Here is a 24,474-nt window from a genome sequence, read left to right on the forward strand (position 1 = left end):
TAGGGGTGAGGGGCTAGAGATCCAAACACAGGCCCTATTTACTTTTTATGTGCCTCAACTCCAGATTTCACCTTGGTCCTTGCCCTAGAACAAGGGTTGGAATTTGTTCTTCCTGCAAAGGGCTTGATAGTGAATATACAGTTAACCCTTGAACAACATAGGGGGGTTAGAGGAGCCTCCCTCCCCATGCAGTCAAAAACCTGTGTATAACTTTTGACTTCCCTAAAACTTAGTTACTAACAGCCTACTGTTGACCGGAAGCCTTACCAATAACATAAACAGACGATTAACACATATTTTGTGTGCTACTTGTTTTATATGCTCTATTCTTACAATAAAATAAGATAGAGGAAAGAAAATGTTATTAAGAAAATTATAAGGAAGAGAAAAAACTCATTCAGAGTACTATATGGTATTTACTGAAAAAAATCTGTGTATTAAGTGGACCCACACAGTTCAAACCCGTGTTGTTCAAGGGTCAACTGTAGTAGGCTTGTGGGCTTTGTCGCAGCTACTCAACTCTGCCATAATTACTCAACTCTGCTGTTGTAAATCACAAGTAGCCATAGACTGTACATAAACGAATGGGCGTGGCTGTATCCAAGAAGGCTTAATTCACAAAAATGGACTGTAGATGAGATTAGGTTCTTTGGCTGAACTTTGTTTACCCCTGCCCCACACCACATGGTCACCTCTTTTCTGGAAATTTCAAGTACTGAAGGTATCTCAGCGTTAAACCAGGAGACAAAAGAGCAGGTGCTTGTCTTTATGGCTCCAAGTCAGAGAACCTGGGAGGTAGATATAAGACTAATGGGAAACATATAAAGGAGATTCCAATGCTCAAAAAGGGAGTGTTTTGCTCTGGAAATGAGCAAAACCAGCATGCTTTCCTACTGAATTATTTGCACGTGTATTATGTCCTTCCTTATTCAGAGCTCTTCTGCATTTAATCTTAGTAAAGTAGTTCCTTTATCTTTTAGAAGAGAACCATAACTAGAGAAAACAGATTTTTAAAGCTTTTTACAATCTTTCTATTCCTAGCTCAGTGTCTTTGAAAACAAACCGTTATCATTCAATTCAGAAAAGGGATAGACCTCATACATTTAGGACTAAATGTTTATGGGGTTACAAGCTGCTGATTCTAACAGGTCATCTCCTTGGCCAGGGAATGTTCTCTCCATTCCTCTAGGCAATAGATATATCTGCTACCCAAATTACCCTCAAAAAACAGGTGATTTTGCTACTGGGATAGCAAGGACATTTTGAGGAATGTTGGGTTAGGGCAGTACTCTATGGCAAAATTTTATGTCCTTGAATTTCCACTTGAGAACTCTGGGCTTGGAAATTTGATGGAAGCAGTAAGATGTCTTATCCCACTTCAGTCACTGACTGAGCCTGGTGTGTACGGGGGAGTGGGGAAGAGGGGGTGTATCTAGAATAGGATATGAGAGAGAATAATGATAAGGAACATCCAGAATGGGAATTTCTCACACTTAGGAAGGGGGAGGAGAATCTCCAATGGTATTACAGAAAGAATATTTCATCTTTTTCCTGTTTCCTTCCTCTGTATTCCCTTTGGCTCCCTCTCTTTCTAGCTTTCTCTTTCGTCAGACACACTCTGTGGCAAACTTAAGCCCCAAACCACAACCTTGAGAAATTCCAACTGGATTTTGTCAGCAAGGCCAACCCCCCCCCCCCCCCTGCTCCCGGCACACGCGCTGGGCTCAGACCCAGGTCTGGGGTCAGTGACGAGAGTGGGAGTGTGCAACCCACAGAGTGGGTGGCTACAATTTCAGCTTTTACTTAACTCCACTTGCAGTCAGAGGGAGGGAGAAGGACTGATGAACTGTAAGTCAGGCCTCTTGGCCTCCTTCAGCTCTGGATGAGCTCTTCTCTGTAGCCTTTCATGTGGTTGGGAAGCTGGGGAGTGGCAGTTGCTGGCTAGTTGCCAGCTAGGCAGCACCCCTTCTGTCTCTGCTCCTGTTTGCTCCACGGGAAGCACCCAGTGATGCTGCAGCAGACTCCAGACTCCAGACAGGTGAAGGCTGGGAGATTCTCCAGTCCCATTCATCAGTTCTGACTCAAATGCCATGGTACTTGCTGCTAACCATATTAGACTGTCAGTATTTCCATCCTCGGTCACACCTGGAACCCAACCTGGAGAGGATCTGAAGTCTTGGGCAGGGACACTGAATTTGTACCTCCTGTCAGAGTCTCACAAGGCATGTTGGTGTCGTTGGGGCACTAGTGAAGGGGAGGGGGGTGCAGAGTATTATTTTTAGTGGTCAGTGTGGGGCATAACTTGGTGGGGGGAAAATTTTAGGAAAAGAAATGGAAAGAATAGTCATGGGGAGGTATCACAGGGCCTAATCTACGAGCATGCAAGAAAACTGAAGGAGTCTTCTGCCATTTACAACACAGAGCTTAGCAGGGCAAAGGCCCTTAATAGCAACAGCCCAGGACAGATACAACTCTCTTTGTTATGAACGTGCTCCTTGTTATCCAGCTCATCCCTCACCACCTTAGATTAGGGCCATCTCGGCTTCACGTTCTAGGGTCATGCTATTCTCCACGTTAAAATAAGAGAGAAAACAGACTGGGGTAAGAGGAAGAGTAGGGAATGTACACACCAGGAATAGATGGGGACAAGTGTGGCTATCTACCAACCTAGCTCTTCTTGGAAAGCGACAGGAAACAAGGCAAAAAAAAAGAAAGAAAGAAAGAAAAAATCCAGAAAAGCAACAATTTTGGCTCAAGCCTTAGGGAACAGCTATGTGTTCCCTTATACTGCTATAAATGAGGGGAGAGGACACTTAAAGAACCTTCTTTTGTTCTTAGCATTACTAGTGCTCTTCTTCTCGCACAGCAGAGACTGTTCCAAGGCAGCTTTGCGTGTCTAGATCAGGTGCAGAAATGAGTGTAAAGGAAGTGGAGGTGGGCACGAGTGGAGAAACATGGGTGCAAAGTCCCTCACTTTCCTTGGGATACTAAAATTCATAGTCATCTAGTCACACATCCTCAAACCACGCCTCTGAATATTAGGCTTCCACGGGTTGTCTTTCACTTTCCAACCTCCTAACTGGTCCAGAGTCCAATTGTTTCCTTCGGTCTCTTAAATTCATCACTCTCTCTCCTCTTCGCCATGGGAAAGGATCTCCTGATTCAGACCCCTGAGTAACCTAGTCTTAGGTGTAGTGAGTAGCAACACTGATGCAGCGAGGGCTCTCAGGGAGTTGCAGCTAACCAGGGTTAAGAAATAAAAGATGTTGGGGCGCCTGGGTGGCGCAGTCGGTTAAGCGTCCGACTTCAGCCAGGTCACGATCTCGCGGTCCGTGAGTTCGAGCCCCGCGTCAGGCTCTGGGCCGATGGCTCGGAGCCTGGAGCCTGTTTCCGATTCTGTGTCTCCCTCTCTCTCTGCCCCTCCCCCGTTCATGCTCTGTCTCTCTCTGTCCCAAAAATAAAAATAAAAAACGTTGAAAAAAAAAATTTAAAAAAAAGAAATAAAAGATGTGTTCTGAGGGAACTCTGGAGCAGCGGAATTGAAAAAAAAAAAAAAAAAAGGTGTGGAAAAGATGTTGTCTAGAAGAGTAAGGTGAGCCATAGCAAGGACTGTTCAATCATACCCTGCTCCTGGCTTTGCCTCTCCGCCCAAACCCTCTCCAGTGTGGCCAGCACGCCGCTCCAGTCCTTAAATTCCAGGAATGACCCTGGAGCTTGGGATTCTCACCTCAGTCCCCACTGCTTCATCCCCACTTTCCGGCTCCCGCCTCCGCCACCCTCAGCCTGCAGCCCCCACATCGGCCCCCGCCCAGGTTCAGCTCCAGCACCCGGTTGCCTCTGCTGCAGCCGCTGCCATGGTGATGGATCTCGCGAGAACTGCCGCACGCTACCGCGCAGTTCTCGCGCGATCGGGGAGGTGGGAAGTATCCCGGTCTGGGGGTGGGGGTGCGCCGCACAGCTCCCGTCGCCGTCGCGGCTTCCGGTGCTAGGTGGAGGAAAGGAAGGAGGGAGCCAGGGAGCGGGGCCAGGGGAGCAGTGGTGCCGAAATCGGCTTGGGGGAGTCGGAGGGAGCGGAACCAGTGCCGAGCGGAACCTGCGGGGGCGGAGGCGGCGGCCGCAGCGGCGGAGCTGGGAGCAGGAACAGGTGAGGGGCTGGGGAAGGAAGGCGGGTCCGCGTAGAGGAGAGGCTCGGGGTGGGGGCTGAGGAGATAGACCCCCCCCTCCCCCCGCCCCAGGCATTGCCGGGCAGGAGCGGTGTGGTCTTTCCCACCGGAGAGCTCGGAGAGGGGGTGCCGGGCCAGTCTCTCGCCTGCCCCCGCATTTGAAGGACGCGGAGCTGGGGTGGGGGTGGGGGGCGCACACGAATTTGTGCCTCTGCCTCGCACGCGGGGGCGACCCGGGCTGCAGTTAGGTTCTCCTCGCCTGCAGGAGGTGGGCTTACGAGGGGTCGGGGTTGAGGTGGAGGAAAACAGTCCATAAAGAGGTGGTGCGGGGGCGGTGATGACTGTTTTGTATCCTTTTTCTGTTAAAAGGGCTAGGGAATGCCTCTTTTTCCTATCTTCTCTCCCGCTCCACCTTAGCACTAGGAGACCAGAGCCTTGCTGCGGTGACACCCTCTACTCCCATCATGGGGCAGGGGTGCGTAGGGGGTTTAGGGATTAGGTGACAAGGCAAGCTACTGGGGCACCCCGGGGGCACTATTCTGCTAAAGGTTGCGCTTTTGGGTCTTGGGAACCACACGTTGGGAAGAGGGCAGCAGGTGGGGAGCGGGAGGAGAAAAGGCAGGAGAAGGGGGAGGGGGCATCTGATCTTGCTTGGAGAGGAGAGGTGGTGCCTTCCTCCCCCAGGCAAAGCGGGGGCGGTCTCACAGGAGGAGGGAGCAGCTTGTCGCTGGCTCTGAGTTTGTGTCTTCCAATCCGCTTGCTTTCTTTAGGAAGTACCAGGATTCCCGGAACAGAAAATGGAGCCATTGCTTACACCAATGTTTGAGGGAAGGAGGGGGAGGTGGAGTTCCCGGTTAAACCTAGCCACTTGAATAGCAAAGTGGTAGCTCCTCTCTTGGGGGAGTTCCCTTCTTTTTGGGTTGTATTACTGCCGGTCTCATTCTGGCCAGGCCCGGAGGAGTGTGGTATGTGGTCAGGAGTGAGAAGAAATAGTGAGGTCATCCGGTTGAGGGAGAAGCGTAACTCAAAACCTGTCTCTGCTGCTGTTGGATTGGGTCACCCCTGGTCTATGGCATGAAAGTTTTATTGGTAGGAGATCTGCTGCAGGAGTCTGATTGCGTGGGTCAGTGCAACAGGACAGAATCTAGTCTCTGCCTACTTTTCTCCCCTTGTTCCTTAATCAGGTGGTGACCAGCTTTGCTGCCATTTTGTCTTGAGCTTCTTGGGGTAAGTGTCTCCACTTGGTATGATTGGAAGGGAGCAGTGAATTGGTTATTGCCCATTAGACCTGAGTTTGAATAACGTGTCTCTAAAAGCTCATTTTAAGAAAGAAGCTGATCCACAGAGGTCACTTTTTCACAGAATGAATCAATGACCTTGGATTTAGCTGGGAAGGGCCCCCATGTATCACATATTTACGTGCCTCCTGCTTCCCAGCATAGAATTATTACCTTGCACCGTCAACATTTATGTGTGTCTTGTTTTTCCAAAGAGAAGAAACATTTCAGTTGCAGGGATTGGATCTCATGTTGTGTCACCCACGATGCCCATGCAAACAGTAGACACTCATGATGTATATGGGATGTGAATGGATAGAACTCAACAAGCTTTCTGATTACAGTTTAAGGAAAGAGAAAGAGATGACTTGACTCTCAGGGAGAGTGCCTGGGGAAAGCTGAATGAGGGTACAAAAGCCCTTAGCCATTGTAATTAAGTCTGAGTCTCTCCACCTTCCTAAGAGGCACAAAACAGGCCTGGATACTGGAAACTAAGACCCAAAAAGAAAAATATTACCAGAACACTAAGTCATTATTTATCTGAAATCTCAGATCCCCTGCTTCTCTATGTGGGCTAAAGGGGTCTCCGTTAAATGTTAAGTCAAAATTGGAATTCTGGAGATTATGGAGGAGGGAGCCAGTATCTGTGGTGTGGTGCCTGGCACAGAAGTGGTGGCAGTGAATGGTAGCTGCTATTATTAAACTGAATGCAAGTATAAAGGAGGGAGGACAGCAGGCTGGAAAGAGTGGAAGTGAAGTCTTAAGTGCACAGAGGGTCATATTGTGCGTGTTCATCTCTGCTACTCTCTTTTCCACTGAGTCAAGAGGAAATGGACTCAGAGGATAGTGGGTGGGATTTGTTGCTTAAAAGGAGGAACTTCTTTAAAACCAGTTTTGTTAAAGCCGAGTAAATAATAGGGAAATTGTGGAATCTGCTTGTCTGTACACCTTTAGAAATGGCTGCCAAGCAGCCGGAGACTCAAAGCATCTCACTGTGTTTGGTTCTCCTCACCATTTTTTTTTTTTTTTTTTTTTTCTCCTCACCATTTTTGTTGCAGGTCAATTTAGAGGCAAAATGGTGTGGTAATTGAGAGTGTGGTCCTTGGAATTAGACAAAATTGGGTTCAAATACTGCCTCTGCTAATTACTAGTTGTATATAATTTCGGTGAAATTACTTGTCCTTTCTTATTCCTCATTTTCCTCATCAGTGAAGAGCATGACAGTGATAGTACCTTCATAATATAGGCATGAGAATTAAATGAGATAACTGAGTGTAAAGCACTCAGTTTCATGCAAAGCATGGTAAGTTTCAAATAAATATTAGTTGCTACGGGGCGCCTGGGTGGCGCAGTCGGTTAAGCGTCCGACTTCAGCCAGGTCACGATCTCGCGGTCCGTGAGTTTGAGCCCCGCGTCAGGCTCTGGGCTGATGGCTCGGAGCCTGGAGCCTGTTTCCCATTCTGTGTCTCCCTCTCTCTGCACCTCCCCCGTTCATGCTCTGTCTCTCTCTGTCCCAAAAATAAATAAAAAACGTTGAAAAAAAATTAAAAAAAAAAATTAGTTGCTACGAATTATCATCATCATAATAGTAATAATAATATGAGCACTCAGGGCTGCCTTAGAGAAGGTTGACACAAGAACGACTTGCCGCCTCTGTAGAGGGATGATTGTTACCATGACTTTCTTTGCTGGTTGTAGGCTTATGAGCAATAAAATCTTTTTTCAGCATCAGCCTTACACAGGCAGCTCCTGCTGCCCGAGTGGGAGGTGAAGCTGGAGCAAGGCAGGGGCCTGAACCATCAACTTGGATGCAGGGTGAGGATGTGGAGGCTCAAGAATAGTGTTCATGTTAGAAAAGTCAGCATGGGGTGCCTGGATGGCTCAGTCAGTTAAGAGTCTGACTCAGGTCATGATCTCAAAGTTCGTGAGATCGAGCCCCACATCAGGCTTTGCACTGTTATTACGGAGCCTGCTTGGGATTCTCTCTCTCCCTCTCTTTCTGTCCTCCCCCGCTTGAGTGTTCTCTTCTCTCTCAAAATAAATAAACATTAAAAAAAAAAAAAAAAGCATGATTGAAGTAATGGTCGACTCTGATAAAAGAGCACTCTCGTTGACCTAGGTCAGTGATTTAGATTTCAGGGTCCCTTTATTTTAGGGCTCAGTATTTCAGCATCCTCCATTTCCTGGGCCACTTTTTTCTTTAAAAAATTTTTTTAATGTTTATTTATTTTTGAGAGACAGTGTGAGCGGGAGAGGGGCAGAGAGAGAGAGAGGGAGACACAGAATTCGAAGCAGACTCCAGGCTCCAAGCTGTCAGCACAGAGCCCAACATGGGGCTTGAACCTGCGAACCAGGAGATCATGACCTGAGTGGAAGTCAGACACTCAACCTACTGAGCCACCCAAGCGCCCCTGGGCCATTCGTTTCAGGGTCTCCTTTAAATGTCTACTTCTGAGTACGTTTCAGAATGTACTGTATTGAGGTCCAGAGTTGTGATATCTATGTAATTCTATTTGCTGTACATTTTCAACATCTGTTGCAGTTATAGGTAGAGTGCTAGTAAAGCTTTTTGATAGTGAAAAAACATGGGGAACATTTAGAAGGAGTTCCACAAATGTTTGAAGGTTTGTATTATAGACTAGGTAGGAACTGACTGAGGTAGGGATTCCGTGAACATGTAAAAGCTTTGCATTGGACTTCTCAAAGGACCAGAAGGGACATGGCTCAGGATTTCAGGGATCTACCATTATCACCATATTCCTGAAGAAAGGTGAGATGATGGGGTGTAGCATATCTCATCATACCTTTTAGCTCTTCCGTTACTGATGAGAGCCTCGTATGACGCTTCCTTTGTGAGTGTCAAGCATGGATGTTTAAAAAAGTTTTTAATGTTTATTTTTTAGAGAGCAAGAGAGACAGAGTATGAGTGGGGGAGGGGCAGAGAAAGAGGGAGACACAGAGTCCAAAGCAGGCTCCAGACTCCAAGCTGTCAGCACAGAGTCCGATGCGGGGCTCGAGCTCATGAATTATGAGATCATCACCTGAGCCAAAGTTAGATGCTTAACCAACTGAGCCACCCAGGTGCCCCAAGCATGGATGTTTAAACTTAAATAATTTAAATGTGAAATGAAACATAATTTAGGCTGCAGGAGAACGTTTGCTCTCCGTTGCGATGGTTTTTTTTTTTTTTTTTTTTCAATTTTTTTTCATGTTTATTTATTTTTGAGAGAGAGAGAGACAGAGCACAAACAGGGGAGGGGCAGAGAGAGAGGGAGACAGAATCGGAACCAGGCTCCAGGCTCCAAACTGTCAGAACAGAGCCCGACATTGGGCCTGAACTCATTAACTGTGAGATCATGACCTGAGCTGAAGCTGGACCCTTAACCAACTGAGCCACTCAGGTGCCCCTTCATTGCGATGGTTTTTGACCCTTTCCTCTTTTTTTGTTAAAAGCAATAGAACGTTACCTTGTATAAAATCTTACTTGAAGTCTAATACATTTAATGGATAAAAATGAAGCTGCTCTAGGGGCGCCTGGGTGGCTCAGTCGGTTGGGCTGCCAACTTCGGCTCAGGTCATGATCTCGTGGTCCTTGAATTCGAGCCCCACGTCAGGCTCTGTGCTGACAGCTCAGAGCCTGGAGCCTGCTTCGGATTCTGTGTCTCCCTTTCTCTCTGCCCCTCCCCTGCCTTCTCTCTCTCTCTCTCTCTCTCTCTCTCTCTCTCTCTCAAAAATAAGAAACATTAAGAATTTTTTTTTTTAAGTGGAGCTGCTCTGGTGGTGGTGTAGAGTCATGGAGCATAATTAGAGCCTCTCATGTGGTTCCCCCCACCCCCACCCAGAAGCCTGTGAATCCCACCCAAGGAACCTTAGGGTTCTGAAAATGTAGCAACTACTTCTCGAGTTTGTCAGATACAGGAAGAGGATCAGGGATCACCTATAGAATAGTCTTCCTCAACCTCAGAAATGTTTCACCACCATCGTTAGAACCAGACTCCTCAAAAGCAAGAATGTTAGTCACTAGCCACAGATTAATCATGGTGTTGGGGACATGAAACATGAATAAGGCATGGTCCCTGTTAGCAAGGGGCTCATGGTTTGGTAAAATATTTCCCCAATCTTTTCTTATCATGGCATACATAGAAAATGGTAATAGTGAGACATGGTGCTTACAAGCTGAGGTGACTGGCCCTTGAATTCTAGCCATCTTAATCTCTGCCTAGCCATCCAGTCTGATGGGATGTATGGCAGACCTGTTATGCATTAAAGGCACATTATTTCCAGCTCTGGAAAGCAAAATAGGCAAATGTAAATAAAACATACTGTGGTAAGTCCTAGAGTAGACATGTATTTGTGGTGCTAAAGGATCAGATGGCTCTTACTCCCCAAGCTAGTTGTTCCCTGTTTTCTGAATCCTTAGACTGCTCTGTAATGATGGGCCTTGTCAAACCATGGCTTCCTGTTTCATCTGTTCACAACAGCTCCGTTTTGACTTGTGAAGTGGGACCAAATTGGGGCAAAGGTTTATTAGGGCTTTAGGCTGACTACTCATGGAATTTCAGTGATGCTATAATTAAGAAAGCATAGTGTTCTGAATAGCTAAGACATTGTATAGATGTAGGCATTGGAACAGCCATGGAGTATCAGGCGATGGAACAGTTGTAAGCTGGTCAGATTCGAAGAATAGGGCAAGCTGATAGCTTTGGTTAGAGGGCAGTGCCACAGAATGTTCCAAAGAAACAAATGAGTCTGGTTTTTATCTGGTCACTGTTTTATGTGGCTAAGTCATGTATTCTGAAACAGACCTGATTCTCTGTTCTGACTTGCTGAGGTTTGTGCATGGGAAGAGCCAGGCCCTTCCCAGGTGTTTGGGTCTTTCTAATCAGACAGGGGCAATTTAGGATCTTTACTTGATAATGTGGCCTTCTTTGAGGTTCTATATTGGAGTCATCTTCTCAGACTAGAAGGGAAACTGGCATAATGATTCCGGCCTGAGCCTAAACAACTGTTAAGTGGAACCTAATTTTAGTTAGGTATGTTTTAATTTGTAACAATATCATCAATTGTCTAATAGCTAAGTTCAATAGGTATCTTTCAGGCCTTATCTTAATTTGACATTTCTAAAGCCTTTGACCCTCCTTCCTTTTTTTAAAATGTTTTTTACTGTCTTGACTTCCTTTGGGCCCCTCTGGTACCTTCTTACTCTCTTTCCTGGCTTCTGTTTTTGCCCAGTGCTTTAAATGTTGACATGCCCCAGGTTTTTGCCTTTGGCCTTTTTTTCCTGTCCCACTGTACACACTCTCCCTAGATATACAGTTAGAGTAGCATCAGTTGCAAAAGACAGAACACACACGTGTGGCTTAAACAGTAAGTGAATTTATTAAAGCGTATATCTTGAAGTCTAGGTGAAATAAACCAGACACAAAGGAATAAAAGTGTATGATTCTATGTGTATGAAGCATCTAGAACAGTCAAATCCATAGACAAATGTAGAATGGTGGTTGCCAGGAGCTGGAGGTAGGGGAAGTGGCGGTTATTATTTAAGTTACAGAGCTTAAATTTGGGAATATGAAAATGTTCTGAAGATAGATGGTGGTGCACACGTGTGAATGTATTTAATGCCATTGAACTGTGCACTTAATGGTCAAAATGGTAAATTGTGTTATGTGTATTGCTCTCTATACACACACGAAGAAATGTAGGGTTACAACACTTCTCTTTTTAATCTACCAGCTTGGCAGGGTCATTAAGAATGCAGATTTTCTTCATTTTTCTGCTCTGACAGCCTAGAGTTCTTATGTCTGTGCCTTCGTGTTCTCAGCATCTCATCCTTCTATGTCAACATCTATAGGCTAGATTGGGGCGCCTGGGTGGCTCAGTCAGTTAAGCATCCAACTTCGGCTGAGGTCATGATCTCACAGTTGGTGAGTTCAAGCCCTGCGTCGGGCTCTGTGCTGACAGCTCAGAGCCTGGAGCCTAAAGGCTGGAGAAGAGAATGTTGCCATATGTTTTTTGTTTTTTTTTAAAATAAAGTCTATTTATTTATTTCGAGGGAGGGAGGAAGGGTGGGGGAGAGAGAGAGAGAGGGAGGGAGACAGAGACAAACATAAGCCAGGGAGGGAGATAGAGAATCCCAGGCAGGCTCCAACCACCAGTGCAGAGCCTGATGTGGGGCTTGAATTCACAAACTGTGAGATCATGATTTGAGCTGAAATTGAGAATTGGACGCTTAACTGACTGAGCCACATAGGTGCCCCAAGCATATGTCTTTTTTTTTTTTTAAGATTGAGGAAAACTTTCCTGGATGCTCCCAACAGACATTCCCCATGTCTTATTGGCTAGAATTAGCATATAACCATTCGTGACTCAGTCACTGGCAGGGGAAATGAAATGCCTATATCCCTTAGGCTGATCACTTTTCCTACCCTAGAGTTGGGGAAAGGTATCTTTATACCCCCAACCCCAACATCTGAACAAATTAGGTCTTCTGTTAGAAGAAAGAAGAGGAAGAATAACTGTTTGGGTAGATAGCCAGTAACTCCTGTCATCCTGGATCTTAGTTTCTCTTACAGCTTCAGTTACCATCTCTGCAGATGATTCTCAAATACCCAGCCTAACTTTTCTCCTGAAAATCAACTTAGCACCTCAAAATCAAACTTTATTCTAAAAACACCTTCAATCTCAGATCTGTTTCTCTTGTATTTCTTGTCTGAAGAAGTCTCACCAGATCACCCAGTCACTTAACAATCAGTCATTAAATCCTGTGGATTCTACGATTTTGATGTTTCAAATCTGTCCTCTCCTTTTTATTGCCACCTCTGGTTCAGAAGTTTTGATTTGTCAGCAGTATTACCGTACCTCCCACATGGTCTTTCTGTCTCAAGTCTTTTCTCTTTATTTTTTAACGTTTTTTAAATTTATTATTGAAAGACAGAGCATGAGCATGGGAGGGGCAGAGAGAGGAGGAGACACAGAATCCAAAGCAGGCTCCAGGCTCTGAGCTGTCAGCACAGAGCCCAATGCGAGGCTCGAACTCACAAACTGCGAGATCATGAGCCGAGTCGAAGTCGGATGCTTAACTGACTGAGCCACCCAGACGCCCCAAGTCTTTTCTCTTTTTAATTTATACCCTAAACTATTGCCAGAATGGTCTTTTTTTTTTTTTTTTGGAAAGTAAGCTTTACGTCTAACATGGGGCTTGAACTCCTGACCCTGAGATCAAGAGTTGCATCCTCTGCTGACTGAGCCAGGCACACCCAGAATGGTCTTTCTAAAGCATATACTTGATCATGTTATTCAATATGGCCTTTAAGGCCCTTCATGATCTAGCCCCTGCTTACCTCCAGAGTCATCACTTTCTTCTACCCACTATGTGATATCCAAATAATCTGCCTCTCAGATGCACCTGGCTTTGTCTAGTAAAAAGTGCTGTCTCTAACTCAAGTCTTTACGTCTTTGACGTGCTGTTCCGTCTCCCTCTTTATTGTTTAATTACTTCCTATTCTTCCTTTAGGAGTCAGCTCAGGTGTGACCTGAGAATCAGAGAATCGCCCTTTACCCCTGTTTTGATTAGCTGCTCCAGCTTTCTGTCCCCATAATACTATGTGCTTCTCTCATTCTTACCCTCATGCTGTTTTGTAATCCTGGGTTTGCTAGTTTTCCTTTCCCATGACAGTTTCATGAAGGCAGAAGCTGTCTTCCTCTCTGTATCCCTAGTTCCATATACTCAATAAATGCTTAATGAATGGATGGAAGCTGACATCTGAAGCTATTTCTTGGCTTTGGGAAATCTCTGAGTCCAGTAGAAGTCATTGAGATACTAATCTAGGAGTTCTTGTGTGCTTGTGATTATAGTGCTCTTGAGACAAAAACTTGGAAAGCTTATAGAGGTCACAAGCCAGCTGTGCTAAGGAAGCTAAATACAGGCGGACCCTGCTTTTGTTTCCTTAAATTTTATTGGTCTGCTCCATTGGCTTTGCTAAAAATAGCATCTCTATTAGTGATATCTCAATGTGAAAATCGTCTGGGAGCAAAGCTGCTTTTAGTGCACCCTGCTTGGCAGCAGACTTTGGTTTTCCTTTCCTCGGACCCATCATGTAGCCTGAAGAGGAGGAGGTGGTGCCAGACCAGAAGTCCCCTCGGAGGTGTCTTACGACGCAAGCCTGAGTCAGCCACAGGAGTCAGGTGAGGGGAGTGTGTGCGGCAGACCGAGCTGTGACTCTCAGTATCACTTGGAGAGTGAGGCAAGAATGTTCCTGCAACACACACAAGCCAAGATGGCTGAGCAGTTTCAGCAACAGCCTGCCTCTCCTGGGGGGGTGGAAGGATGGGCTTGGGGGCCGTAAGTAGCCCTCAGTGAGGACATCCTCAAATGAGGCTTAAATCAGGCAGTATGCTTGATTGAACTCCTGCAGTGTCCCAGACAGATTGTCCTGGAACACATTTTTTTAGAGCTCTTCTTGTTGTTTGTACCACTGATAACAAAGTTTGTGATTGTAAAATAGAATGTTGAGATATAATTTTTAATACTAGAGATATTACTTTATTCCATTTTTTATCCTAAGCCACTCACCTTTAGTTTTAACTGCTGATTCCTGGTTTCTAACAGCCCATGGAACCCTGGCATTTTGCCCTGTGAACACAGGAGTGCCATCTGTGGTAAAAGAGAGTAACTATAGGCTGCAGAGTACCTAGGGAAACAATCCAGGGTTTATGGTTTGTTTTTTGTTTTTTGTTTTTTTCTTTTTTGCCATTCTGCCTCCCAGAGCTTTTTCTAGGAATGCATTATGGTGAAAGTGAGAATCAGCTGTATAGACCAAGATTTGTGTTCGTGGCACAAAGCTGAAAGTTGCCACCATCCTCATGGTAGGGGCATCAAGCTGTCTGGTAATAGGGACAGATCAAGAAAACCAATACCCACTTTGAAATGCTCATCTGAGTCAAGCTCTTGATTATATATATATATATATATATATTTTTTTTTTTTTAACGTTTTTTATTTATTTTTGGGACAGAGAGAGACAGAGCATGAACGGGGGAGGGGCAGAGAGAGAGGGAGACACAGAATCGGAAACAGGCTCCAGGCTCCGAGCCATCAGCCCAGAGCCTGACGCGGGGCTCGAACTCACGGACCGCGAGATCGTGACCTGGCTGAAGTCGGACGCTTAACCGACTGCGCCACCCAGGCGCCCCAAGCTCTTGATTATATTAAAGAGGAGCCATAATTTCCACTAATGTCAAGGCCCTGGGCTTCCCCCCAGAGGACATGTGGTAACTCCTTGGGCATTTCATCAGTTATCCATCTGCCACATTGTGTATTAAGCGGCAAGAGAAAATTCCACCAATTTTAGTCTTCTAGTCTTTTTGGGGTGTTTCCAAACCAGTCTTTGGGTCAGGTATTGTGGAGAATGGCCAAGAATTGACAGGATATCTAAGAAACCATCGGTGCATTACACAAAGATACCAAGTGCTGCTAGGGCAGAGGAAATGATATAAGAACAACCTCAGATGAGGCTTAAATTGGCCCATGTGCTTGATTGAACTCATATAGTGGAATTGGCACTGGGAGTGGGACGGATCCAAAATAAAAGGCATAGTCCCTGCCCATGGAGAATACAGTTAAGCTGGAGAGACGGTAAATATACAGACTTATAAAGAGGAAAAAACTCCACAAGTTAGTAAGTGCCACTTGAGTGGTTCAGATGATTCAGGGACATACCAGGAAATAGAAATAAGTGTAACACTGGGATTAGCTTTTGAACCAAGACATTAGCATGCTAGCTTAGCAAAGAAGCAAACCAAAGTACAAGGTTTGCATGTTTGGGGGCAAGGGGTATTTTTCAGTCACTGCTGTACTCACAGTTGATAATCATTTACTCAGCAATAATTTCATTCACGAAGGACAGCAAGATAAATGTGTGGCATAAATTTAATACAGAATCTGGGCCGAAGCCTATTACCAAAGTCTTAAAGGAAAGTATCATCTGGAGCTGGAGAAAAGGACACCTGAGCAGGAGACAAGATATAAAACTAGGAAGACTTGGGGAAGATTTAAATTTCTGTAGGTGATGGTGGCAGGACGGGAAATCTGACTACTACAGATTGCTGGGGTTGATGGAATCTAATCTTATTAGTTGGGCAGATGTCCCCTCCTGCCTCAGGGATCCTCTGGGATCTGTCTGCCTGGGTGGGTTGAGGCAGGATGGGCAGGGACGATGGCTAGTGGGCGACTTGGCTGAAGTTGAGCCCTAAAGTTGAGCCAGGTCCTCTCTCTGGGGTGTGAGCCCTTTGGGTCAGGGGCAGGGCTCATCTGAGGAACCTACCAGGAGCACCACGCCTGGCTCATTAGTGGATGTCTGAGAAGGCCTTTGAAGATGAAACACTCCGTAAGCACTCATTGTTTCTGTTTTTTGGACAAACTAGTACTTTGGTCTCCAGGGGCTGTTGATCTGGCTCCTTTGTGCTAGTCTGGAATTTGCTGCAAACTGAGGAGAGTAGGAAACAAACAGAACTTAAATAGTTTTTGAGAAAACAGCTAAACTCCCACTAAACCCCCCATGCTTTAGCTTGTAAATAGGATTCCTACCCATCCACCTTTCACATTCTTGGGTTTGGGTGCACTCTGTCTTGACCTGTTCCTTCGCCTGCTGGGTTTGGGGTGTGTGTGTGTGTGCCTCTGGTTCCCAGACTCTATAGAGAATGCCAGCAGCTGGCATATGGTGATTGCTGAATAAGCTGCCTGCTGACGCATGTCTCCTGCAGGCACAGAGAACTGGCTGGCATGGGTGATTCTGAACCCCTGTTTCATTGTTGTTTCAAAGATGCATTTCTGTGGCTGTCCTGTTGCATAGAGAAGGGAGGGAAGAAGAGAAAATGAGTGACTCTGATTTTGTCTTTGGGGGCAATAGGTAGTAGGGTGGGAGGATGGGCATTTTGTACCTTCATAGTGGTTCTTACTGCTGTCGTCTTCACTTTTTTAGCAGGTATTTGCTAAGTTCCTAGTATGTACCAAGCATAAGCTTCCAATCTGAGTGAGCTGCTAGTAAGGCCAGTTATAGACCTTACTATTTTAGTTCATTTGTTCCACTGCTATGTGCCAGGCACTAGTCAAGGTACCGGGAACACAGCAGTGAACAAAATAAAGAGCCGACATTGTAGAAGGAGAAAAACACAACAGCAAGAAACAAATGTGTGATGTGTCTGATGCTGAGAAATGCTATGAAGAACAGTGAAGTGGGATAAATGGGGTAGAGAGTGATGTGTGTATGTTTTGGTGGTTGTAGAAGGCCTCTTTGATAAGGTGATACTCAAATGGATGCCCAAAGGAAGTGAGGGAGTACTCTGGGAAGGTTATCTGGGAGAGCGGCACTCAGGGCAGAATGAAGAGCAAGTACAAAAGCTTTGAGACAAGAAGGTGTTGGGGAATTGAAGTGGAGTGAGCCAAAGGGAGAGCAGTAGAGGATCTAACAACAGAAGCAGGGGAATGCAGATCATGCAGGACCTTGTAAGCCACGGTATGGCTTTGGGTTTTACTGAAAAGGAGATACGAAGCCAAGAGAGGGTTGAACCGAGAAGCAGCATGACCTGATTTTGGTTTTAAAAGCAGTCTGGCTATGTGGAGAATAGACTGAAGGGGGTGGGGGGAAGAGGCAGGGAATGAGGTGACTGCCTCATTGCAGGTGAGAATGTAGAAAAGCTGTCCTTGGATGGGCCACAGTGAGCCTAGGAATGAGGGGGAGCCTAGGAATGGCTGAGGAATGAGGGGGAGCCTCTCCCCACCCCATCTCCCAGCTTGGCATACGGTTGTATGAACGGGAACAACTTGAGCAGCTGGCACTTCACAAAGTGAAAAGGATCAGCCTCTTTTAGGGAGTGTTATTTTCTTATTTCTTCCTCATTGATTTTGGTGTGCGGAAGGAAGGTGGAATTATAGAAGTAGAGAAAGGGAAGAAGTGGAGTCCCTTGATTTGAGCAGAGAGCCTGGACCTTGGGAACCTGGCAAGCCCAAACCTTGTCAGGAGTCACAAAGAGCCACTCCTCATTCCACTCCCTCCTCTCCCAGCCTTTCCGGGAGTCTCAGGATAAGGCTGAGGGAGGGAGGGGCATTCATGGTCTCATAAGACCTTATATGGTATAGAGTGTCAGAACTCAAGGGACTCTAGAAGTCATCTAGTTCAACCCCCTCCATTTAGAGGGGCAGATATGGATGGGTGAAATAACTCGTCCAAAGTCACATGGGTATATTACTAGCAGAGCAGGGGTCCTGAGTGTTCACTGCTTTGTCTCTGCTCCCAGAGACTCAGGATGTGTCTGAGTAGGACTTGATCTTCCTAGTCCTCTCAGGCTCTCGGTTTGGCATGAACTCCAGCCGTGACTTTGGCAAATCCCGTTTGCACGAAATCCTGACTAGCAGATGGTGGTGATGAGTTTATGTTTCTTTGCCTAGGATCAAGTTCTCCATACCAGGGGCCAGGCCAAAACCAGACTGCCACTGCCCCCACTTGAGCCCGCCTGTCCTCAGAAAGTGGTTGCTGTGATCATGGGTAATATCTTTGGAAACCTTCTCAAGAGCCTGATTGGGAAGAAGGAGATGCGTATCCTGATGGTGGGCCTGGATGCTGCGGGAAAGACCACCATCCTGTATAAGCTGAAACTGGGGGAGATCGTCACTACCATCCCCACCATCGGTAAGGGTGCAGCTTAGATGTAGGCTTTCATGCCAACAGCTGAGCCAGGCAGGGGGCCTATTCCTAGATCCCCCACCTGGCCACCAGGCAAGTCCATGCAACTTGGGGGGATTCAGGGAAGGATGGTTATTTGGCTTACTAGCAGGTGCTGGGGCTGCCGTTTGCCCACCTACCCTGGTCCTCTCTGATGCGGGAACTTCCGAAGCCTGGCACTGAACAGTCGCCCTGAGGCACTGAGCTGGTTTATTCTTTGTGTTGTTTGGAAAGCGGGTGAAAGGCTTTGATGTTCCTGCCAGGGGCCAGGAGTTGGTTCGGTTTAGATCCTCAGTGGCCCTGATCCTGGTTAAGACCTGCCTGTGGGAGGGAGAGAATTTGCCTTATTGATGGGGCTCCAGATCATCATTGTCCATTGGTTCTGCATTTGGGGCTCCAGGACTATAGCTCACTTTTTCTTCACCGTGTTTCCCAGGCCCTACTTCTTAGCTGTGGCAGACTCTGGTGGCTGAGGTACAGGAATGGGGCTGAGTCATTTCTTTGCAGGAGGGAGAGGCAAAGACTGAGAGAATGAGTGGAGAAGGTTAGCTCATGTTACCCAGGCGATTGTGAACCTCCTGACTGGCCCTTCTCATTCTCTTCCTCTTTTTCTCTTTTTGGCCTTTAGGCTACTAGGTCAGGGAATACCAGGCCTGAGGAAGCCTTAGTTTCCTTTGCTAGGATCATAGCCAGGCTGGGGGAAACAGAAATGAACCCACCTGGGTATTGTTGCAGGCCTGGTGTTTGAGGCCAAGTGGCCATTGTTTTTTCCAAAGGGTTCAACGTGGAGACAGTGGAGTACAAGAATATCAGCTTCACAGTTTGGGATGTGGGTGGCCAGGACAAGATTCGGCCTCTCTGGAGACACTACTTCCAGAACACCCAAGGTATGGAATATGAATTGCCCAGGTTGGCACGGGTTGGTTGGGTATGAGCAGAAGGAATGACCTTCATTTTTGGTTATGGGCAGCCAGTTCTTGCCCGGCTGCAACTCCTAGGGGTGGGAACAAAGGAGGAAAGGGAGCAAATATTTGGAGGGCATGTGGAGGGTGTTGTCTTTTGGTGGTGTGTGTGCGGGGAGGGGGAGTTCATCTGCTGTCTTGTGCAGCCCATGCTCTGCCTCCCTAGGGTTGATATTTGTGGTCGACAGCAATGATCGGGAGCGAGTAAATGAGGCCCGGGAGGAACTGATGAGGATGCTGGCAGAGGATGAACTCCGGGATGCAGTGCTCCTTGTCTTTGCAAATAAACAGGTGAGACTTCTCCCCACCCCTGGATTTGAGAGATGACAACCTGGCTGTAGAAATCATGAGCCTTGGGGCTTATCGTAGGGGAAGCCCTGTGTTCTCAATTTTGGAAGTGTGGGAAATACGATTAGCTGGCTTCTTTACGTTCCTCTTCTTGTCCCCCACCCAGCTTTAATTAGCAACATTTCTGTCCTCAGAGATTTGGTGTGGTAGATACATCACCTCAAATCCCTCCTTCATCTTCCCTGATGTCTACTTTAGTGGAACTGCCCTCACTCCTGCAGTCAGACAGACATGATTCTTTGCCCAGTCTGAATCACCTCTCCACTTCCCTACCAACCCCATATTTGGTTTGCAGCTCCCCAGTGGAATGACCTTTAGTGCCTTGAATCTATGGCTCTAGGATGACTAAATCCAAAGCTGCTCCTTAGGACCTTGTTCTGGCTCCTACAATGGAGGAGGAGGAGAGGGTGCTGGTACACATCTCTTTGGTAGATGGGTGCTCTAGAAGCCTTTGAAAGATCCTGAGGCTCCTTTTTGTGTGTCTTCCTCGCGCTCCAGGATTTGCCTAATGCTATGAACGCTGCCGAGATCACAGACAAGTTGGGCCTGCATTCCCTGCGTCACCGCAACTGGTACATTCAGGCCACCTGTGCCACCAGCGGGGACGGGCTGTACGAAGGCCTGGACTGGCTGGCCAATCAGCTCAAAAACAAGAAGTGAGAGCCAGGCAGCCCTATTCGACCACCCCACCCACCCCTGACACACCTACTGTCTCCCTACCCCAGTCCTGCCCCTTCCTTCCCGTTGCCAGTGTGGCCAGGGCCCTGGGTATCATGTCCGCATGCCCAGCAAGAGCCTTGCCTCCCCTGCCTCCCCTCCTCTTCCCTGTCCATGACCAGTCCCCAGTTGTTGTCCTGATGATGAATCATTCCAATTTATCGGATTTAAAACAAAAACAAGATTGTTATGGTTTCATGGGGTGGCCCCCCTCATCCTTGGGTTTGGGAGGTGGGGTGGGGTATTCTCTTCGTTCGCTTCGTTTGGCTCTGGTTGCTGTGCTCTTGGCATCTGAGTCCCTTCCCTTTCCCCACAGGTCCTTCTCCTATTCCCCGTCTTCCTTTCCTTTGCCACCCTCTCCCCGTTCTACATGGAAATTGCACGGGCCTCTCTGTGTGTGCGTGCATGTGTGCGCGTGTATATACATGTATAGAGAGATATATATGCAGGGGCCGGGGGAAGGGTGGAGGGGTGGAGTGCAGCTCGAGGCTGGGAGCCAGGACACTGCCCGCTCTAGCCTATCATCTGCCTCTCCCATGTTGATGAGATAAAGGGAAGAAGGTAGAGGGAAGGCTGTCCCACTTGCGCTGGTTCCTCTCTTCTCTGCAGGTGGGTTTTTCTGGATGATAGGATGGATGGTGGATTTTCCACCACCATCTTCCAGTGTACCTCTCTCTCCTGCTTAGGGCAGGGGGGTGGTGTTTATCTCTAGATGACTGTTCCCAAGGAGATACCATTCTGCCCTGCCTTGTTAGTGGGGAGAAGAGAGGAGCCCACTCACTCTTACCAGCCCAGTGTTCAACTGGTCCTCCTCCTCATCCTTAGATCTGTTCCTCAGGAGCTTGTGGGGAAGATAGGGAGAGCAAGACCATGGGGGTATGTTTGGGACCAAGGGCACTGGGGGGGTGGGCCTCAGGTTTTTCATCTTCATACTTTTGTGTTGTTACGAGGTGAGGCATGGATCAGTCCTGTTCCTGCCTTCCCGTGTGCCCCCCCCCTTCCTTATCTTCTGATCTTGGGGATTGGGTGGTTCATCTATCCTTTGTCAGAAGTTTCCTCACTTTAGGAGTCCTGCTGGCCTGACCAGGGCTGGCTGGGTGGTTTAATGGGAAGCAAGGGAGTGGGGGTGACATAGCAGACCTCAGTTTCAATTCCCCTTCTCTCTACTTCACTCTTTTTTTAGTCCAGGATGTGCTGAAGGCTGAAAATTTTCTATTCTGTTTCTAGACCCTCAGGCTATCCTGCTGTCCCTCCTGACTCCCATCCCAACAGTTTTTCCCTGCCCGTTTCACCCACTTCCCATAAATCAATTTGAGGGTTGGAGTGGAGGAAACAGAACTCTGAAGTAGTTGTTGGTGCTGGTGGGATGCAGTGGTCTTCAGAGTCCTCCCACCATAATTAGGTAGTTGTTCAGAAGCTGCTGCTGCTACTGCGTCTCTCTGTGTACAGGGGGCGCTTGTCCCTGATGTCCTGGCCTGGGTCCTGACTTTGCGGTTTCTGTGAAGCCGTGGCTTTTCTGTGGGCTCCTGTGTGTGCTGGCTGCGCCCTGAGCTCCTGAACAGCCATCCATAATCTTTCTGCTAAGGTCAGGGCCCAGGCCCCCTGACAAGCATGGCTGAGGGACCCCTTCCCAGAAGGAGTGTCCCAAGCCCCACCCCATGGGGCCAGGCTTCCTGCCACCTTTGTCTACAACAGGCAGATCAGTATCCCCACCCTGACCCAGGTTGAACTGTGAAAGAGAGGTTCCAGGGGTGTCTCCCTCAGTGCCAGTTCCTTAGTGATATACTATTTACCCAAGATGCAGTGGGTGTGGTGTGTGCAGGTCTCTTGATCTCTAGGCCTGTGTGTGTGTGTGTGTGTGTGTGTGTGTGTGTGTTTGGTGGCGGGGTGAGGGGAGAGGGGTGCTGGAGCTTCTATTTCATTTTAATGTATATTCACTCCCATGAACCCCATGGATGCTTCCCTCCACCCCTTTTCTTTGCTTCTGCCTCAGTTTCCTCATGTTTTTGCTCCTGCTCCTGTTTCCTCTCCCTTCCTGAACTCTTTCCTTGGCCTTCTCAACTCATTCACTGCTGTTGCCTGCTGTCGTCTCCCCTTTCCTTGTTTCATTCCTACTTAGGATTCCCCACTCTTGATCTTTGCGGTAGGTGAGAATTTTGCCTCTTCTCCTGCCTCCCAGTCTGACTCTCCCTAGTTAGATGTCAGTCCCAAATAGGTTTTTCTCATTTTAGGCCCACCCCTACCTTGCTTTGGGGAGCTCCAGAGACCAGCGGGCCTGAGCGTTAGGAAGCAGCCTTGGAGGTTGCCTTGGTGCTCCTCAAGGATGTATCCAGCAGGGGGCAGTAAGTGATCTTGGTAGTGTCCCTGGCTGCCAGGCCCTTGGCAGGGGTGGTCTCTTCAACATTCCCATTCACCTAAAAGCTCTTTTTGGGTTGGGTTTTTCATTCCATTTTTGCTTGCTCCCTTCCACACTCTTCTCTGGGAGATTTAATTTTATGCTTTCCTTTGTTATAGCCTCTTCCCCCCTGGAGAATCCCCCACCCCCCCAAAGTTTGTTTTGTGGTGTTATGGTGGTAACTGCAGTTCTGAACTGGTTTTTCTCTTCTTTTTTCCTCCTCTGGAATGTAGACTGTATATGTTTAATAACTCACCTTCTCTCTCCTTGCTCAAAATGTGGGATACGCGATGACTGTGACCCTGGTTGGAAATTAAACTTGTTTTATGCAGCTTTGGAGCAGACCTTCATCCTTGATGTGCAGCAGCCATGGGACAGTAGTTTAATGGTGAGGGTACTTCTGTCTTTGGTCCCTCTCTGTAGACTGCTCCTTCTCTCAGCAAAGGGGTAAAGGGCACACTTGACAGGGATGGGGCTGGGGAGAGTGAGATTATTGAGGAACTTAGGCTTATCTCTACACTGCTTACTACTTCCCATCATACTCCAGAGAGGAGCGTAAATGAATTGGGCACCAGAGTGTGAGGCCTTTGTGACTTTGCTCCTTAGTTGTAACGGGTTTTATCCTGTACCTTGCTTTATTTATCACCGCTGGTAGACACTAGAGACTTGAGTGGCTAGAGGGCCCTGAACTCAGAGTGACCCAGACTGCCTCCACTCTCAGATCTCCTGAGCCCTGTGCATCAGGTGCTTATAGTTGGAACAGGGTCCCCTCATCCATAGACTGGAGTCCCCTCACTCGTCTAATTTTGGATTTTGGCAGTGAGTAAGCATGAAGGGTAAAGGCCTGGATAGTGTAAGGAACTTGATCCTCTTTACAACTGTGGCCCTGTATCACCACTGCCTCAGGCATGTGGTTCCCCATTGTCAGGATGCCAAACCTCATCCAGAGATTCCACAAATGTCTTGAGGGAAAGGACAAGCCTCCGCCCTCCCAATCCACTCCTGTCACTACTCTTCCTCTCCTGCTAATACTGTCTGGCTCCAGGCAAAGAAAGAGATAGTGCTCCCCTTTCTTTAGGGGGTGAGATCTGAGTGAGCTAGGCAGGCCATCCCCACTCTGGCCACTTTCTTAAGTGTTGTGGGAAAGGGACAGGTTTTAGGCATATAGTAAGTTTGAGAGCCCTGAGTGCCGGTGTGAAGTAAATCATTTGTATTCAGTTACCTCCCTGGTCCTCAAAAGCTCTGCCTGGTGACCAATGTTACTGATAAGAGCACATTTGTAAGTATGTTCCTTCTAGAACAACCCCTCATAAGATCGTGATAATAGAGAGGACTTTAGCTGGATGGCAGGCCAGTGGGTGTCCTTTGACCCCTGAAGAGGACGACCTGATCTGTTTTGTCCCTCAGTACTCTATTTAAGATTCCAGAAGGGAGGTGCGGGGGAACCCTCTTGTGTCAGTTGCTTAAACCTTCCAGCTTCTTTCAAGAGGGGTTGGGGGGAAGAGGGAGAGACTTAACCTGGAAAGTAAGTGTTTGGCATCCAACTCTTAGGACAGATAGCAACCTTATCTGCCCAGAACTTGAGTAGCTCTTCAGTCATGGCTTGGCAGACTTGCGCCCAGGGTCTACCTCAGAATGATCTGGGTAACGGAGCTTCCAACATGAGCTTGGAGAAAGTGGAAGGCTTTGGATTGGTCAGGCTGGAGTGGACAGAACTGTCCTCCTCGTTACAGAGTTTGGGGTCAGCGGCAGGGAAAATGAGTGTGGGTATGTGTGAGTTTCTCGGACTAGAGGTATAAGGTCTGAAGGCTCTAGGGATTCGCTGCTATCACTTCCAGTTCAAGTGCCTAGATTGGTCAGAGCAGAACATCGACAGGTATTTACTTAGTACTT

The 24,474-nt window shown here is 47.4% G+C and overlaps 1 protein-coding gene across 3 annotated transcripts; it reads left to right on the forward strand.

The window, feature by feature from the left end:
• The first annotated feature begins 3,931 nt into the window (after positions 1–3,931).
• ARF3 (ADP ribosylation factor 3) lies at positions 3,932–22,912 on the forward strand. 3 transcript variants are annotated; one of them, XM_058742936.1, is made up of 6 exons: positions 3,932–4,144; positions 5,348–5,390; positions 17,886–18,126; positions 18,936–19,046; positions 19,288–19,412; positions 19,968–22,912. In XM_058742936.1, exons 3-6 carry the CDS (start codon positions 17,979–17,981, stop codon positions 20,127–20,129), a joined length of 546 nt encoding a protein of 181 aa, XP_058598919.1. In that variant the 5' UTR covers positions 3,932–4,144; positions 5,348–5,390; positions 17,886–17,978; the 3' UTR covers positions 20,130–22,912. The 3 variants fall into 3 exon arrangements, with proteins under 3 accessions (XP_058598919.1, XP_058598918.1, XP_058598920.1); XM_058742935.1 differs by lacking the exon at positions 5,348–5,390 and having other exon boundaries at positions 3,933–4,144; XM_058742937.1 differs by lacking the exons at positions 3,932–4,144; positions 5,348–5,390 and adding an exon at positions 13,535–13,624.
• Positions 22,913–24,474: the final 1,562 nt, after the last annotated feature.

The sequence above is a fragment of the Neofelis nebulosa genome, chromosome 8 (assembly GCF_028018385.1).
Source record: "Neofelis nebulosa isolate mNeoNeb1 chromosome 8, mNeoNeb1.pri, whole genome shotgun sequence".
NCBI lineage: Eukaryota > Metazoa > Chordata > Mammalia > Carnivora > Felidae > Neofelis > Neofelis nebulosa.